Genomic DNA, 15,259 nt, shown 5'->3' with positions numbered 1-15,259 from the left:
ATTTAACTATTATCAAAATTAGAGGCCTTTTGTAAAACACGTGGTTAAAGATATGCAATTCCTTCATGATGATGGATTATTAATTATCACTTTTTGTTGTGACATCTACTAAGATTAAGCCCTATATTGATTAACTTGAAAAAATAAAAACACATAATCAATTCTTGATTTCAAATTATGTCTTAAAACAGTAGGTTGGCACAAGGTTAATTCACGAGACAAGGTCAGATAATTAACTAATAATTATAAAGCATTTTGCTTTATTGGAGCCCCTTGGTTGCTTTGCCCAGATCAACAGCTCTTCTTCTGATACATAACCCCCGGGAAAATTACGTTCCATACTTTTGGCTGTTATCAACAATATAAGTCATTTTTCATTGGAAACTACTGGAAATTGAATGAAATAGTTTTTGTCATGCAAACAGGATATAGACTTCCACTCCAACCCACTAGATGGCGATACATACACTTGATATATACAGTCTGCCAGCCGCTGATAGTGGAGAGACGAAGAAGACGCTGCAGAGCTCAGTCTGTCGCTGTCTCCCTCGGTGGGAACTCTGGAGACTTTAATGGTGAGTCCACATTATATGTTAAGCCAATGTCGGATTTAACTTAAGCATGAGACAGATTTCAATAAGTAAAGTTGTAAGAAATGATTATAGTGAACAACTCTCATGTCTGCTGCTGATGTTTTATCACCAGAATAAACGTCACAGTGAACTATGCTTAGGCGATGCCAGCAGAACAATTATCCTGATATTAAACTGGAAGATGAGTCGATTCTATCACATTACGTGTGGCTCTGTTGGTTGTGTCGTTTGCCGAAGTTAACCCAACGACGTGGGTCACGAATCGAAGCACGTGGTCATCCACACAACTCGTGTCGTCTCCATATGGATTGTGGCGACTTTTAAGTGACACATTTCTTCAATGGAGGCTTGGTTGTTACCATCGACTAGTTTGTCCAGTTCACTTTAGCTGCTGTTTCACTGAGAAACCGGAAGACAGGGCCTTTCCCCACGTGCTCAGCCTGGTGGGCGCTGTTAGCATGTTAGCCAACCGAGTGCTCATCCACAGATACAGTCCGTGTAAGCTAAGGGACAGAAGACAGTATTGTAAGATTAAATCAGTAACTCAAATGTGAATGTTATTGCCTGTACATAATATGATGCATATTAAAAACTAACTTAGACTTTATCGTTTTAAATATAGAGCTCCATAGTAAACCGATCTTTAGCTGTAATGTCCAACACCACGTGGATTTGTCGTCGCTCTCCCCTGATGACTTGCACTGGGCTCTGAGTCTCAATGCAGACAACGTGCATCTTTGGCCCTGACAAGCCAGAGTTTCTGAGGAGACACGTATTTATTAACTTGCTGACGTTATTTTCAAGACAACACATCAAGTAACACATTGTTTTGTCCTTTCAGGTCACTTTTAACACCACGTCCTGATTGGCCCTGATTCCACTGAGGTAAGTCTGGAGCCTCGTGTTCTAAGTGTTCTCAGCTCTGCAGACTGTGCAGGCGGCCACAGTTTGAAATATTCTGCTGAACCAAGGTGTTGTAATGAAGGTTGACCACTGGAGGGCGGTGAACCCCTTAAATTGAAGTCAGAACTATGCATTGACACCTCAGTTGGTCACAAACCAAATCACGTTGACATTTGACACTTAAGAGCAATTTAAAATTCAAGTGCAACATCACTATACAGAGGGAAAGATGGCGTCACTCTTCTTGTGACCCAAAAGGGAAGTTTATTTTTTTGAATAGGTTTCTAGCAGTATACTTTCCCCCCCTCAAGCTGATGTGGATTTAAACAGTTTCTCTCCCCTGATGACTTGCACTGGGCTCTGACTCTGAATGGAGATAAAAGTGCATCTTTGGCCCTGACAAGCCAGAGTTTCTGAGGAGACACTAAACCAGTGATGGTCCAGTGTTAGCGTTACAAGACATTAACACTTTGTTTTGTCCTTTTTCAGGTCTTCAAACCAGTGACATCACTGCTCGTCTGGACTTAAATAAGGTTAGTATCTTAACTCTGTTTCCAGCAGACGCTCTCAACGCACGTCTGAAGTGATGTTTAGCACTGGGCTCTGAAAATCAGTGGTGACAAAAGTGCAACGCTGCCCTTGACAAGGCAGAATCTGAGCAGATGATGGTTCAAACATTTAAGGATTGTAATGTTGCTGTTGAGTTGTTGGTGACGGTTGTTGTACTCTTTTTCAGGTACTGATCCTCAGACACTGACATCATCTGCCTGTTGTCTCTCTTTCATTGTGTATATGTTTTAAAGAATTCTCGTCTTTGCTCTGACTTTCAAATAAAACTCTGAATTTTAAATGTTTAGTTTCTGCTCTTTTCTACAAACATCACACTAGAGTAAGGAACAGTACTTTATTGAAATGTGAACCACTTAGTGAGTTTATTGGGTGTAAATTAAATGACAAATCTCAGTCATCAACATAAGGTTTGAGAAAGTAACTTTAAACTTACAATTTTAGGGTTGGTCACGCCCATAAGAGTTCTGTATATAAGGTCCATACAATATGTAATTGTTTGGGCCAAAAATGTATAGGACAACTGGGTGAGAGCCACCATCGTGTTAGGAGGATGTGGAAATATATTGGTAAAAATATTAACTGAATACAGAATATATGTTAAGAGTATCATGGTGTTAATGTTGCAATGAAAGCTGTATTTTATAACTAACTTAAAAAATGATAAATAAGGGATTCTCAATGATTTAAAACTGGAGAAAAATGCTGTGGGAAAAAAAATGCATTGTACTCATATTAACATTAACATCTAGACTGATCAAAAGTACTATCTCTAATAGACCCTACCTACAGTAAAAAATCACTTAAAGTAGAGTCAAGTTTTTACTTGCTTCTTAGCAAAGACTATTAAATCCAAATGTTAATCAGACTTAATATGCAAAGCATCTGTAATAGAACATTTTGCTCTTAAAATGGATGACAACTTGGAAACCACAAATTGAAAATATAAAGAGAAAAGTGTCTGGACAAAATAAAGGGCACTTGACACAATTTTTCACTTGTTCTTCCATATTTTGGAGATGCAGGGCAATACTTACAAAACTGAGACCCATGTATGCTTTATAGAAAAGAGCAATAAGAAATATACAATGTAGAATACCTTCATGTTGGTAAGATATTTGATTTAAAAATGTTAATTATGATTTCCCTGGACACGTATTAAAATGTCTTGAATACTGTTGAATTCCAGACAAAATAATGAAGCAGTATGAACTTACTGAGTAAAATGTGTATCTTGATAATTACGATTTTGGATGGCAATCTGTATTTAAGTAATATTTGTATGAAATCTTTCTCCTTTGTTAATTAAATGTGCAAAAGCTTATTTTTGATTAGTAAAATTAACTTAACCTATTATAGGTACATACAGATTATTGCAATACTCTCAGCCCATAGGGTAAAATGAATGTTTCTAATTTAAAACAGATTTGATATCAACTCTATAATCTATAATGTTGCTAACGCATGTAAAACAGAACTGTTGAAGACCATTGTCAAACTTAAACCATTTGCTGAGTTTCGCACATTTCGGGGCGTATTAAGTAGAAATGGTGGAGAAAGTTTTGTTTCATTCAAGAAAAATCACAGAACATAAATTAGAACTTTGTTTCTGTATCTTTATTATAATTCTAACAATTTATTATCTCTTAAAACATTTGAAATTCATATATGATTATATGAATGTGTGTATATGCATATCACATATACATATATATTCTGTAAGTTACCTTTCATCAGCTCATATTCTCATTTTTTAAAAAGATCTCTTAAAGGAAAATAAACACTTTCTATGGAGTAGGACCGATTCCTGCATCTGAAACTTTTCTCCTGACAGCAGCAGCAAGCCGTCACTCATCATCACAACCAGTGAACGCGGCAATGGGATGATCAAAAACACCAGCCACCGAACTATAGAACATCACTGTGTCAGCAAGACAGGTTTTCAAAAAGATCTTGTCCCAAGTTTTTTTATCGGCCCTATTTACACCAGGGAACTGTTTTAGATACCTGACTGAAAAACAAGCAGAATCTTGGCTGTTGATTGACTTGGGCCACATTCTGCTCGTTTACCTTTTCAGAAACACCCCCCTTTGTTTCGAGCTGGCATTTCAAAACCTCTAGAAGGGAAAATCCAAAAAGTCACAGTTGCTAATGGAAAGAGGGTCATTGCATAATATGCTGGTAATAAATGAAGAGCTGAGAGCAAACAGGCGACTGCAGGAGGTTCATGTGCAAACGAGAAGATGCAAATGATGAGCGGAGACAGAGTGGAGCTCTTCGTGATGCTGTCAGGTGTGTAACAATGGAAGAGGGGCGGATGTAGAGAACAGGTCCAACTCTATAGAAAGCAGAACAGTGAAATAAATACATCTTTACCTTTTCATGTTAAACATTATTTGGAAGACAGAGATTCTTTAGAACTTTTGAGACTTCTTTTTATATCTTAAACCATAATTATGTGACCATTATTTTCATCGTCCTTATTGCTATTTCTCTTCAAATTCAAATATAATATTTCCTTCAACCACCCGCTCAGAGAAATCCCTTTCACTGACCTCATTCACATTTACAGCTTGTGTGTGTGTGTGTGCACTCTGTGCGAGGTGATCTATGAAAACCCATGTATCTTCTTACCCCCCCCCCCCTCCCCCCCGATGTAAAACGCACGATATGTGTTCGAGGACTCGGAAGCAGCAGGAGAGGTGAAGTGTTGTTCAAGGTAGAGAGGTCATGAGAGAGCCCTTATATTTGAAACCAGGACTGAGGTTGTGATGGGATGGAGATGTGCTGTGAAGCTGATGAGGAAACGATAGTAAATGATGAAATGTGTGATCGATGGCGAGCGGGAAGCTTTTATCCGGGAACTATTCGAAAAAAAGAATCATTCATTAGGAAGTGTTTGAATAATAATAATAATATTAAAGTAAGTTTGAAAAAAGGGAGACAATTCACGTTTGGAGGCCTTAGAAGTCAACGAGTCATTTTAAATAAAGCTTCACGACTGGAAGGAGGAAAGATGTGATTGAAAATGTGCTTCACATTTAATTTTGCAATGCTTCTTGTCACATAGAAGCATTGTTAAGGGAACAGTGCACGGAATAGTATGAATCTTTCAGTTAAAAAATACCTACATATACATATACATATATATATATATTTGAATATATAACCAAGGCGATTATCTTCACCACACAGTCAGAAATAGCACTGGCTGGACAAGAGCGCCACCTCCGCCTCCGAAGGGAAGAACCAGGAACTCTCTGCAGCTGCAATAACAATAAGGACGATGAAAGTAGTGATAAATAGCAACAATAAATCTCATCATATCGGTATTCCAGTATTTTCATTTAAAGTTTAAAAATTGTAAGAACAATCATAGTATTAAAATTCGATATAAGCGGTACTCTCAGATATCCGTTGGGCCGGGGTTTCCTCCTGGATTTAGTCGAGAGAGAGAGAGAGAGAGAGGGGGCCACTCCTGGAAGGAGCAGGGGGGATTGGGTGGGAAAGAGCAAGAAAATGGCAGTTTGTCCTCTTCCCCTCCCCTCTCCTTCCCAGCCTCCCCTGGGCAGAAGGTCTGACTGGGTGCACAACAGTTGCCCGGACGCTGAGGAAGTCTGTTCCTGGTAAATAAAATCCTCTGGGGGTTGTTTCTCTTCACATTGTCACGCGTGTCCCCGTCTAACAGTTGAACAGTCTGTCTTCTTTTGTACATCTGCGATCAAAATGTATATTGTGTCTATATATAAGGTGTCCCATAAATTCTAACACAAGCCTGGGTAGGGGCTTGTGTGTATGTGTGTGTCTACATGTTGGTGTATGCATGCAGGCAGGTTATAGTAGTAACTCGGGTGCCTGTGTGTGCGTATCGGTGTATTTCTGTCTTTATTTTTTTTCATGTAGTTGGTCTGGGCACTTATTTTTGCTACAAATTTGTGATACAGTGACCAGTCTGTATATTAGTCATTATAAGACTTAAGATGATAAAGAGCTATAGAGGAACACACAAGATCCTGACGACAGGAGCTGCAGTGAGGACAGAGCCCTACCGGTGGTGAGGTAAAAAAACAAGACCAGTCACAGCCACACGGAGCGAGGACGCAACTTGACCTCGTCCCCTCCAGGAGACGTGGACGCCGTCCTGCATCGTCCTACATTTACCCACAAACAGACACAGCCTCGTTCCTGCAGACACTCACGCTCATTCACCCTCAGATATTCATAATCCTCTGTTATCTACAGACACATTTAAAATATAAATCTAGCATCCACTCACGCAGGGAGGGGTTGTGATTGATTGAACTCCAAATATTCTTGGTGGGTTTCACTCTTGAGCTCGAGCAGATTCAACGAGAGGGCCGAGGCGTCGCAGGACACCTCGGCAAAAACGTCCGCACAACCACCTATATCTCAACCCTTCTGTTTTAAAAATCGATCTGGCGTTTCATTGTTCCTCCAAGATCACGGTTCTTCACTCTGCTGCAGCCAACGGTGTCTTTGAATGCATTTTGGATGGGAGGGTGTTTGTTGTGTTAGCTGATTGGTGTGACCGTGCGTGCATGTGGGGAGTGTACGGGTGTAAATCAGCCTGCCACATCCAGGGGAGCGCCAGCCGGTGTCTTTATGGAGCATCAGCCCTTTTTCCGTCCCTGCGTTTCAATCTCCCTTTGGGACTCGACTCCCTCGTTCTGTCACTCTCTATGTGAAATCTGTTCCCCCCTCATTTGTTGTGTGAATCCACCATGAACAGCAGCAGTTGTGTCTTCCTCCCTCATTTACTCCAACCCCTCCTTCCGTCCTTCCTCTGTCTTTTCATCTCTGCACTTCCACACTCAGCTCCGACTCCCGTCGTCCCTCCTCCTCTCAGTCAGTCCTTCTCGAGGTGAGAGAACAGAGATGGGGAAGGGGCTGCTGGACAGCCTGAGGACAGGAGAACAAACGTAAGGTTTAGTGCCTTGTGTTTGATGATAATGAATAACGCTTTGTGATTCCTGCTTTTTAAAAAGGACAAAAAGGTTGTTCAATTGGAAACCATGGCAGCTCTTGTGCTGTGGACTCTAATTTGACTGAGAAAACTGAGGTCATCACTAGGAGTCAGATCCAAGTTAATGAAATACCAAGAGAAAAGAATATACACATCATGCACCTTTGCAAACAAATTCCTTATTGAATCTTTGAGACAAAATATAAAGCAATAAATCTATAACACTATTGTTACAGGGAGATTTACCTATGCTATATTTAAATAAGTACTGTCCTAAAGGAATTAAAATCAGAACTAAGTAGTTGTCTATGTTTTTAGAACATAATAAACATGAGTGATGAAGAGCTCTTATTGGTCATAAAATAGTGTTTTGTTTGCAGTAGTGCAGTTAAGATATGACAACGTTTGAAAAGTTTTAGCAAGTGAACTCAGGGAGAAATGTATGTGGTCAACTGTAAATATGATGCGATATGATGCAAGGAGTATCATCTGTGCTGACTATCTGTTGGAGCAGTCATACCTGTCCATTATAGTCCTCAGGGCCCGCTCTATATTCATGCGATGGCCAACGCGTGTCACTCCCAAGTCCAGAAAATCATCCTTGGTTAGCGACGGCAGGTGGGTGCCGTCGATCTCATTGTCCAGGAATCGCTCCCTGTGCTCACCCAGGTTCAGGTATCCCAGCCAGTCTGCAACGTCATACTTGGTCCAGTAGGGCAGCGGCTTGGAGGCAAACGGCTTCGTCGGGGACGGGGGCGGTAGATGGGGGTAACTCAGGCAGGTAGGTGGAGGGAGAGGATGCAGCGGGGGAGATGACGCCCCAGACAGGAAATGTGTTGGAGAGAGGGATCGTGAAACAAGTAAATTGGAGTTTGGAGGAGGAGGTGCTCCAGAGGGGGCGAAAAGGGGAGGAGAAGGCGAGAAGTAAGGATCACCCAGAGGGTTTCCAGGGGATGGTGGGGTAATTGAACCTCGGAGGTCGTAGATGGCGCTGTATAGGGGTGTGGTGGGGAGAAGTGGAAGGGAGGATGGACGAGGTGGGCCCAGCTTCGGCCTCTCTGACGGGGAGATGAGGGGGCTCGGTGCTCGCCTGCGCTGGAGTATGTGTGATTCTGCTTTACGGGATTCGCGACTTGGGATGAACTGGAATTCGAGGGCTTTGGTCCGGTAGACAGGTCTGTGTTTGGGGGAGGTGGGGTAAGGGGAATAAGATGTCGGGGACAGCGGAGAATGAGAACGCGGAGGCTGAGAGGCGGCTGGAGGCTGACAGGCGGCTGGAGGCTGAGGAGATGGGGATCGCCCCCAGTTGTGGTACTGGGAGGTAGCCGTGGGGGACGGGGATGGGGACAATGATGGCTGGGACATCGAGATTGGAGACGGGGACTGGGATCGGGCTGAGGGGGGGCTCAGGGCTGAGGCTGAGTCTTCTGAAAATCTATGGACAGAGACAGATACTTTGTTAGAGAGAAAATCCATGAGAGGAACCAGAAACATTGAGATGAAAAACATGCACAAAAAAACACACACACACACACACACACACGAGTGAAAAATTATCCCGCTATTGAGATTGTGCAGTTAACATGGTTTCCTCTCCCTTGTTATGAAAGCATATCAGGTTGTAAATCAGGCAGATGTTAAAGTAAAATATTCTTCCAGAAAGAAAGGTATTGTGGAAGGGGCTCCTTTACCTGTTTCTGCTTCTGAGAGAAACACATGGAAAAAGCCAGAGACATAAAAGAGATTTACACAGTATAGACACAGACACAGGACACAAACTCATAATACACAGAAGGCTTTGACATCAAGCATGGGAGGTGAAGAGGTCACACTGATGTATGCATGGAGATGAGACATGGATAAAGCGACAAATTGGGACAAAGTCTAGGATGTGATAAATATGAGACTAAAGGTGTCTGATGTGTACCTGTGTCTGCTCAATGCTCTCTGGCTGCTCCAGCTGTCCCTGGTGCGATGCTGCAGTTTGCTGCTCAGCTCATTGATGATGCTGGGCTTCATACTGCTTGCAGGTGGATAAATCCTCTTCCCCTCTAAAAGTGTCCCGGACTGGCTGCTCCCATCACGGGTCAATTGCCCCTCGCCCCACAGAGGTTTCATCTCAGGCGTGCGTGGTCGATCAAAGTACGGTGAAGAGGGACGTCCCATGGTCTGCATGTCCCTCACCCTGTACCCATCCTGGCCACGTTCGTCCTCTGACATTCCCTCCTCGACATCGTCATCTTCCTGCTCGTCTCGTCGTCGGTGGGAGTGAAAGGATGCAGGAACAGTACTGGTCTGTCTGTGCTGATCCCCGACGCGACCTCCCTCTCTGAACCTGTTCACTTTTGGGTAGGTGGAAGTTACTGCTGTGGCGTTCTGCATCTCGAAAGTCTGTCCGTCCAAGTAGCTCATGTAGGACTCCAGGAAATCTCCTCCCCTCTCTGACTCCCCTGCCCCGCCTCCCCCCAAACGTCCTCCAACTCCCCTCTCCCCTCGGTCCAGCCTGTCACCACGGACACCGGCTCCACTTAGAGAGAGGATGGTGTCCAGGTGGTGGTCACTGCTGCTGCGGCTGTCAAGCTCTTCAATCCCAGAGTCCACCACTGTCTCCTGGGACTCTCCTTTCTTGGTGGCCGGGGGAGGGCGGTGGTGCTCCCCAGTCCTTCGACTGCCTGTGATAGTGGCAGAGGATGTTGGATGTGTTCGCTCCTGGTAGAGCTGAGTGGAGGTGCTTGTTGTGGTGGCAGCAGCGGTGGTTATAGCGGCACAGCTAGCGGTCGTGGCATGGGAGGCAGTGCCCCTAAGTGGAGCAGAGGTGGCAGCAGTGGAGGACGGTACTTGGTGTCCACGGTAGGATGGGGGAGGCGGAATTGTGTGCAGGGGAGGCGTGGGAGAAGAGCGCCCAGGAGCATGAGTGCTATTGTAAAGGTGGTGGGGGTGTGACATAGAGAAGGGTCTGTGGTAGGATCCAGGAGGAAGCGGTGGTGAGATTGACGGGGGAGGGGGAGGTCCTGCTGTTGAGGTGGGCTGTAGGGTAGAGGGTGAGGAAGGTGGCAGAGGGTTTGGTGATGTTTGGGAGGGGGAGTGAGCAGACTGAGTCAGGTTAGCCACTTCACTGTCATAAGATGTGAGGCTGGAGGTGGTGGAGTCCCCTGCTTGGGGTGAGGGCAGGGGCGTGTGAGCAGGAAACCCACTTGCAAATGCTTCCTTCTGGGGGGGTGGAGGGGGTGGCGGTGGGGGAGGAGGGGGCGGAGGGGGTGGTACCTGCTGTCTGCGGGAGGTCAGACTGTTTTGGTGCATCCCATGTTTTGTGTATGCTGACATCCCCCCTACTCCCCTGTCGAAGCTGTTCGCGAACTCTAACGGAGGTGGGAGGGGATCGGCGTAGCCAAACCCATCGTCCGCATCAACTGAGGGGGCGGGGGGAGGGAGGACCATCAGACCAGTCCCAGTGCTCCCAGTAGTGTTCGCTGTCTGCTGAGAACTGGTATGTGGGGGAGAGGGAGGGGTGAGGGACAAGATATAGGCATCAGATTGACTTTCCATCCTGAGAAAAGATGGCCTCTGCAGCTGCTGAGACTGAGACCCCTGCTGGGCGGAGCTCTCAGCCTGCTCTGTCCTCCTCATGTAACCCTCTCTCTCTTTGTCTCTCTCTCTTTCTCTTGACAGCTCCCTATCCCTTTCCCTTGACCTCTCCCGCTCTCTCTCCTTGTAGGTGGGTTGATACGGCGGAGACTGGTAGTGGTGCGTGTGGACTGTTTTGTCCTCAGAGAACCGAACTCGTAGCCCCTCGCGAGCCCCTCCTCCTTCCCGCTCCCTCTCTCCTCCGCTGCCCTCCTCACCCCACATACTCCCAACTCCTCTGAGGATTCTGGGTGACGGCGGGCGGCCAACGGTGGGTGTAGTGGCAGCCAGAGAAGATGAAGTGACCAGGTAGGAGGTGCTGGAGGACTGAGCGACAGATGACACAGGCTGAGAGGTGACAGCAGATGAAGGATACACCACACTCGACATCTGGCGGCTGAAGTGGTGGTCTGTTCCCCGCCTGTACCTGCTGTCATCTCTCAGAGCACGCTCTCTGGCAGCGAGGGCGAGGCCTAATGGCGATGTGGGGTCAAGAGCCTTGCCTGTTAGTGGGTGAATAAAGGTGGTGGTTGCAGAGGGTGCTGACTGCCTGCCTGCTGGTGTGTACAAGTCAGTAGGCACAGATTTAGGCTGATAATCCTGGGCAGAAGAGGAGTACTCAGGTAGACCAAAGGCCGGAGGCATACTGCGGGTGTGATGGATAAAGGTGTCTCCAGAGAACATGCCCTCATCAATAGACTTTGACGGGCGCAGCCGTGTGGATGAACTTTCAGCCTGTGTATTAAGCTGTTGCTGTGACACCTGAGTCCTTGCTCCTACCCCATCACTCACTCCTCCAAGACTCACGTCGTCCTCAACAGACATAAACAAGGAGGCACTCTTTCTGCGAGCTTCATGAAATCGTTCTCTGTCTCGGCGAGCTGCGCCAACAATGGCAGCCCCAAACTGGCTGGTAAAGTCCAGGTTTTCTTGGGCGCGGATAGAAGGCAAAGATGGAGGCGGCGGAGCTGGAATGGAAGGCGGAGCAGGGGGTTGGGGAGCAGGAGTGGAGGGTGGTGGACCGTGGAGTGTTTTGCTTTCATCCGTCTCCCCTGATGCTGGAGCATCAGCCTCCACACTGCTGCCCTGGCTGCTGCGTCCACTACTGCTGGTTGAAGGAGCCTTGACAATAATGGTGGGTATGGGAATGGAACTTTTCTCCAACGAGCCTTTTGTCCCAAGTGTACCTTGGGCCGCACGCAGGTCCTCTACCTTGGATTGCTTCATCAGGGGGCCCTTACCTCTCCGAGCTCCGCCTTTAGGACCCCCTGCTCCAGCTGCACTGCGGTCTACCCGCTGGGGTTGATTCTGGGTAGTCTGTTGTTGCTGGGGCATTACAGTGGCAATGCTGGATGGGGGGACAGCGCTGTTGTAGCCTCTCCTAAGCCCCCCTGCCTTTGCCCCTCCACCAGCTCCAATGCCAGCTCCAACAGGCTCCCCAGTATAGGCAACCTTCCGCGAAGCAGTCCTGCTTTGAACCGTGTGGGCAGCAGCATGTGAATATGAGGTTGTATGGTCACCTGCTCCTCCAATGGGGCCGGTTGGGGGAGCACCTGCCCTCTCCCTGCCACTATGGGTGAAGTGCGCTGTTTGGGTGAAGGGCTGGTAGTGCGCAGAGGTGGATGTGGACTGGGACACGGAGACAGAGGGCTGCTGAGAAGACTTGGCTCTCCAACCTAGTGGTGGAGCAGAGGAGAAGGGAGGGTCTGGTGGAGCAGTGGTGGGAGGGGGGGGGATGTCATCTGGACCAGGCACCGAAAGACTTCGTGCAAACTTCATGGCTGGAGGATGCAGGAACTTCCTCTCGTCCTCAGCCACCCCTGCAGTACAGCATTCAGAGACAGAGGAAAAAAAACATGGGGATGAAACACGGCTGCGATCATTCAAGTAGAGAAGGTACAGATGGAGAAGAGTTAGAATAAGAGGCTGATGAAAGAGAGGAAATGGAGCCAGAATAAAAGGGAAGCTGAAGGTAACAAGTGAGAGTGTCTGTCTAAATCTGCCTGCCCATCTACCTGTCAGCGAGTCGGTTCTCAACTCGTATCTGTTAGTATGTACATTAGTTGGGGTTATTATATTCAACAAACAAGTAGCAAGTGGACAAAATTACAAAGCAGCATTTTTACCGGTCACCAGAGAGCACAAAACTATCAAAGGGAGATTTAGCAAAGTCGTAGTAAGCAACTCACCAGAAAATAAGCCATGTGAATAAAATCAGATTAGTGGCACTTTTCGATATAAACAATAGTAGTAGTGTGAGTATAAAACAAACAGACATCTTATTTCCTTATATTACAAGTATAAGACACGAACAATCATAAACAGATAAAGTACAAATTGCGCACATTTTGGCCACAGACAAGACATTGTCGGCCACAGACAAACAGTGTTGACCTCTACTGGTCCAGAGGGCAGACAGACAGGCGGACAGAGGGGCAGACAGAAAAAACAGACAGCCTCACCGATGGATTTCTGCCGTATAATACCGTGCGGTGGGCCGTGACCTGAGGCGTACTGTCCACGTTCGTAGCCGAGGCCCAGGCCTGATGACATCATCCCCATCCCGGACTGGTCCCCGTAATTTTGCTGAAATAGAAAATAAGAAAAGCAGGTGAAAAAGGGTAAAACAAAAGGGATGGGCTGTAAATATGGTCTTTCTTGCATTTGTGCAGAGCAGCTCTTCATTTTCTAAACCATTTCAATAAAATAAAAAAAGACATAAGCATGCTGCAGACATAAGCATCAGGTTGCAAACTTCCTACTCCATATTTGCTTTCCCATCTCACATCATTCCAACTCTGAAGGAACATCCATCTCGGGCAATTTAGGGTTAGGGTCTTGAACAAGGACACTTCATCATGCAATATGGAGGTCCCGGGGTTAAAACCCCCCACCTTAAGGTAGTGGAGGACCCTCTCACTCCAGTTTCTTTTTTAAACTGTTTCACATCTACTTCCACCAGGCGGTTATGTTTTCATATCCGTCATCATAGGGACACACATACATCGTATCTAAGAGCACATTTAGATTCATATGCAGTGTGTTTCACCATACACACCTCATTGCCATAGAAGCTTCGCCCTCTGTCTCTTTTTGGCCCCTGTCCCCGTGTCCCAGGCGCTTCATTGGTGCTAATTGTCTGCTGAGCTGCTGCAAGAATTTCATCTAGTTTATCTGAGAGAAGAAAAACAAACAGGAGAGAAAAAGACAGAAAGAGAGAAGGACATAGGACAATGAAACAGAAACATGAAAAGCAACATGAAGGAAACCGTGTTCGACACTCGATGAAGGTGGATAAGGAAGAGAGGAAGACACTCTGACAAACACTCTGAAACAACCACTGACAAACATGAGCTGCCTTACTCAAAGCCATCTGATAGACTGTCCTCTTCTTCTCTGTAACTTGGGAGGATTCGAATTCTGAAAGAAGAGAAACAGAGAATGAGCTCAGTAAGGGGCGGAGCGGGGAGCGCTAAGTCATTCTGGACAGACGTACAGTAAATACAACGCCTCAGGCGCCGATGTACCAGAGCGTACCTGATTTTTTTTTCCAAGGGGTAGCAGCTGGAAGGAGGACAAAAGGAGACTTAAGTTTTGGCAGGAGTGAAAGTGCGACAGCATCGTTACATTGAATACTAATCATATTCCCTGGAGCCTGACAAACTGAGTCACCTCACAAGGCTTTTCGATCGTCCATGTAAGAGAACGTAAATCATGCCCTGGCTATAAAGATAGCTGAAGCGTGCACACTTATGATACAGTAAATATGCTGCACACATACACAGTTACGCTGACTGACACACTCGAAAACACACAAGCATAAATGAGGAATTAGTCTGAAGAGGGCTCCCACCTCGCTCCACTGTATAATGGTTAAGATCCCGTCGGCGGTGAAGTAGGGACAAAGGAGACAAAGAAAAGACGGCGTTAGTGGTTAAACCAGTGAACAGTAAAAGGACAACTCCATTAGGGAGTAAAGAGCTGAAGGTGACCCTTTAGGGTTTGCATCCACTGGTGTGAGTGAGGGAGGGAGTGTGTGAGTGAGAGAGTGTGTGTCTGTTTGTGTGTGCGTACTGAGCAGGGATACTGTTATCTAACATATTCATATTCTGATTATTTGAAGTATAATGAGCTAAATTGTGGAGAAGAATATTTTTAATGTCTGATGGTTCAACGAAGGCTGGACGGGTTTGGAGCTTGTATTTATTTCATATAATTAAAAATAAATTAGAGTTTTGTATTAAGGGTTCGGGAAAGCAATGGACCAAAGTGCACTGCTGGATCCATTCTGTTTGAATGCCCTTGTTATCTTCCAGCATGACTTCTAGGTGAACTGGGACACTGCACCAATCGCAGGGGTGAGATAGTTTAATAGGCGTCACAGCTAAATGAATTCTAATGCATTCGAATGAGCATATGGCAGCGACTGACATGGCTTCGTCACACATTGTGGTCCTCTCACCTTGATCCAGAAGGAGGCACAAGCAAAGCTATAAAAGACGCTCTGACTGCAAATGAAGCTGCCACATCTCAAGGAAACTCGGTCATTTACTGCACTTCATATTGAGTCAAACAGACACTTTATTTT

The 15,259-nt window shown here is 45.9% G+C and overlaps 1 protein-coding gene, 1 long non-coding RNA gene and 3 other non-coding genes across 5 annotated transcripts in view; 4 read left to right on the top strand and 1 right to left on the bottom strand.

Moving 5' to 3' along the window:
• The first annotated feature begins 473 nt into the window (after positions 1–473).
• On the top strand, positions 474–2,346 carry LOC133970351 (uncharacterized). Its single transcript, XR_009924293.1, has 4 exons — positions 474–575; positions 1,435–1,478; positions 1,986–2,029; positions 2,233–2,346. It is a non-coding gene; the product is annotated as an uncharacterized LOC133970351 (long non-coding RNA).
• On the top strand, positions 1,274–1,364 carry LOC133971661 (small nucleolar RNA SNORD88). Its single transcript, XR_009924410.1, has one exon. It is a non-coding gene; the product is annotated as a small nucleolar RNA SNORD88 (small nucleolar RNA).
• Positions 1,829–1,920, top strand: LOC133971659 (small nucleolar RNA SNORD88). The gene has a single exon (XR_009924409.1). It is a non-coding gene; the product is annotated as a small nucleolar RNA SNORD88 (small nucleolar RNA).
• Positions 2,072–2,161, top strand: LOC133971662 (small nucleolar RNA SNORD88). Its single transcript, XR_009924411.1, has one exon. It is a non-coding gene; the product is annotated as a small nucleolar RNA SNORD88 (small nucleolar RNA).
• A 1,326-nt stretch (positions 2,347–3,672) lies between the features above and the next one.
• Positions 3,673–15,259, bottom strand: part of shank1 (SH3 and multiple ankyrin repeat domains 1) — a 56,497-nt gene continuing 44,910 nt past the window's right edge. The window contains exons 19-26 of the mRNA XM_062408965.1: positions 14,525–14,533; positions 14,209–14,235; positions 14,035–14,091; positions 13,730–13,845; positions 13,134–13,257; positions 8,975–12,491; positions 7,568–8,482; positions 3,673–6,983 (exon numbers count right to left, since the gene is read on the bottom strand). Coding sequence (XP_062264949.1) covers positions 6,896–6,983; positions 7,568–8,482; positions 8,975–12,491; positions 13,134–13,257; positions 13,730–13,845; positions 14,035–14,091; positions 14,209–14,235; positions 14,525–14,533 — 4,853 coding nt within the window. The 3' untranslated portion in view covers positions 3,673–6,895. The remainder of the gene's footprint in view (positions 6,984–7,567; positions 8,483–8,974; positions 12,492–13,133; positions 13,258–13,729; positions 13,846–14,034; positions 14,092–14,208; positions 14,236–14,524; positions 14,534–15,259) is intronic.

The sequence above is a fragment of the Platichthys flesus genome, chromosome 16 (assembly GCF_949316205.1).
Source record: "Platichthys flesus chromosome 16, fPlaFle2.1, whole genome shotgun sequence".
In the NCBI taxonomy this organism is placed as follows: Eukaryota; Metazoa; Chordata; class Actinopteri; order Pleuronectiformes; family Pleuronectidae; genus Platichthys; species Platichthys flesus.
This window is presented reverse-complemented; position numbering and strand designations above follow the sequence as displayed.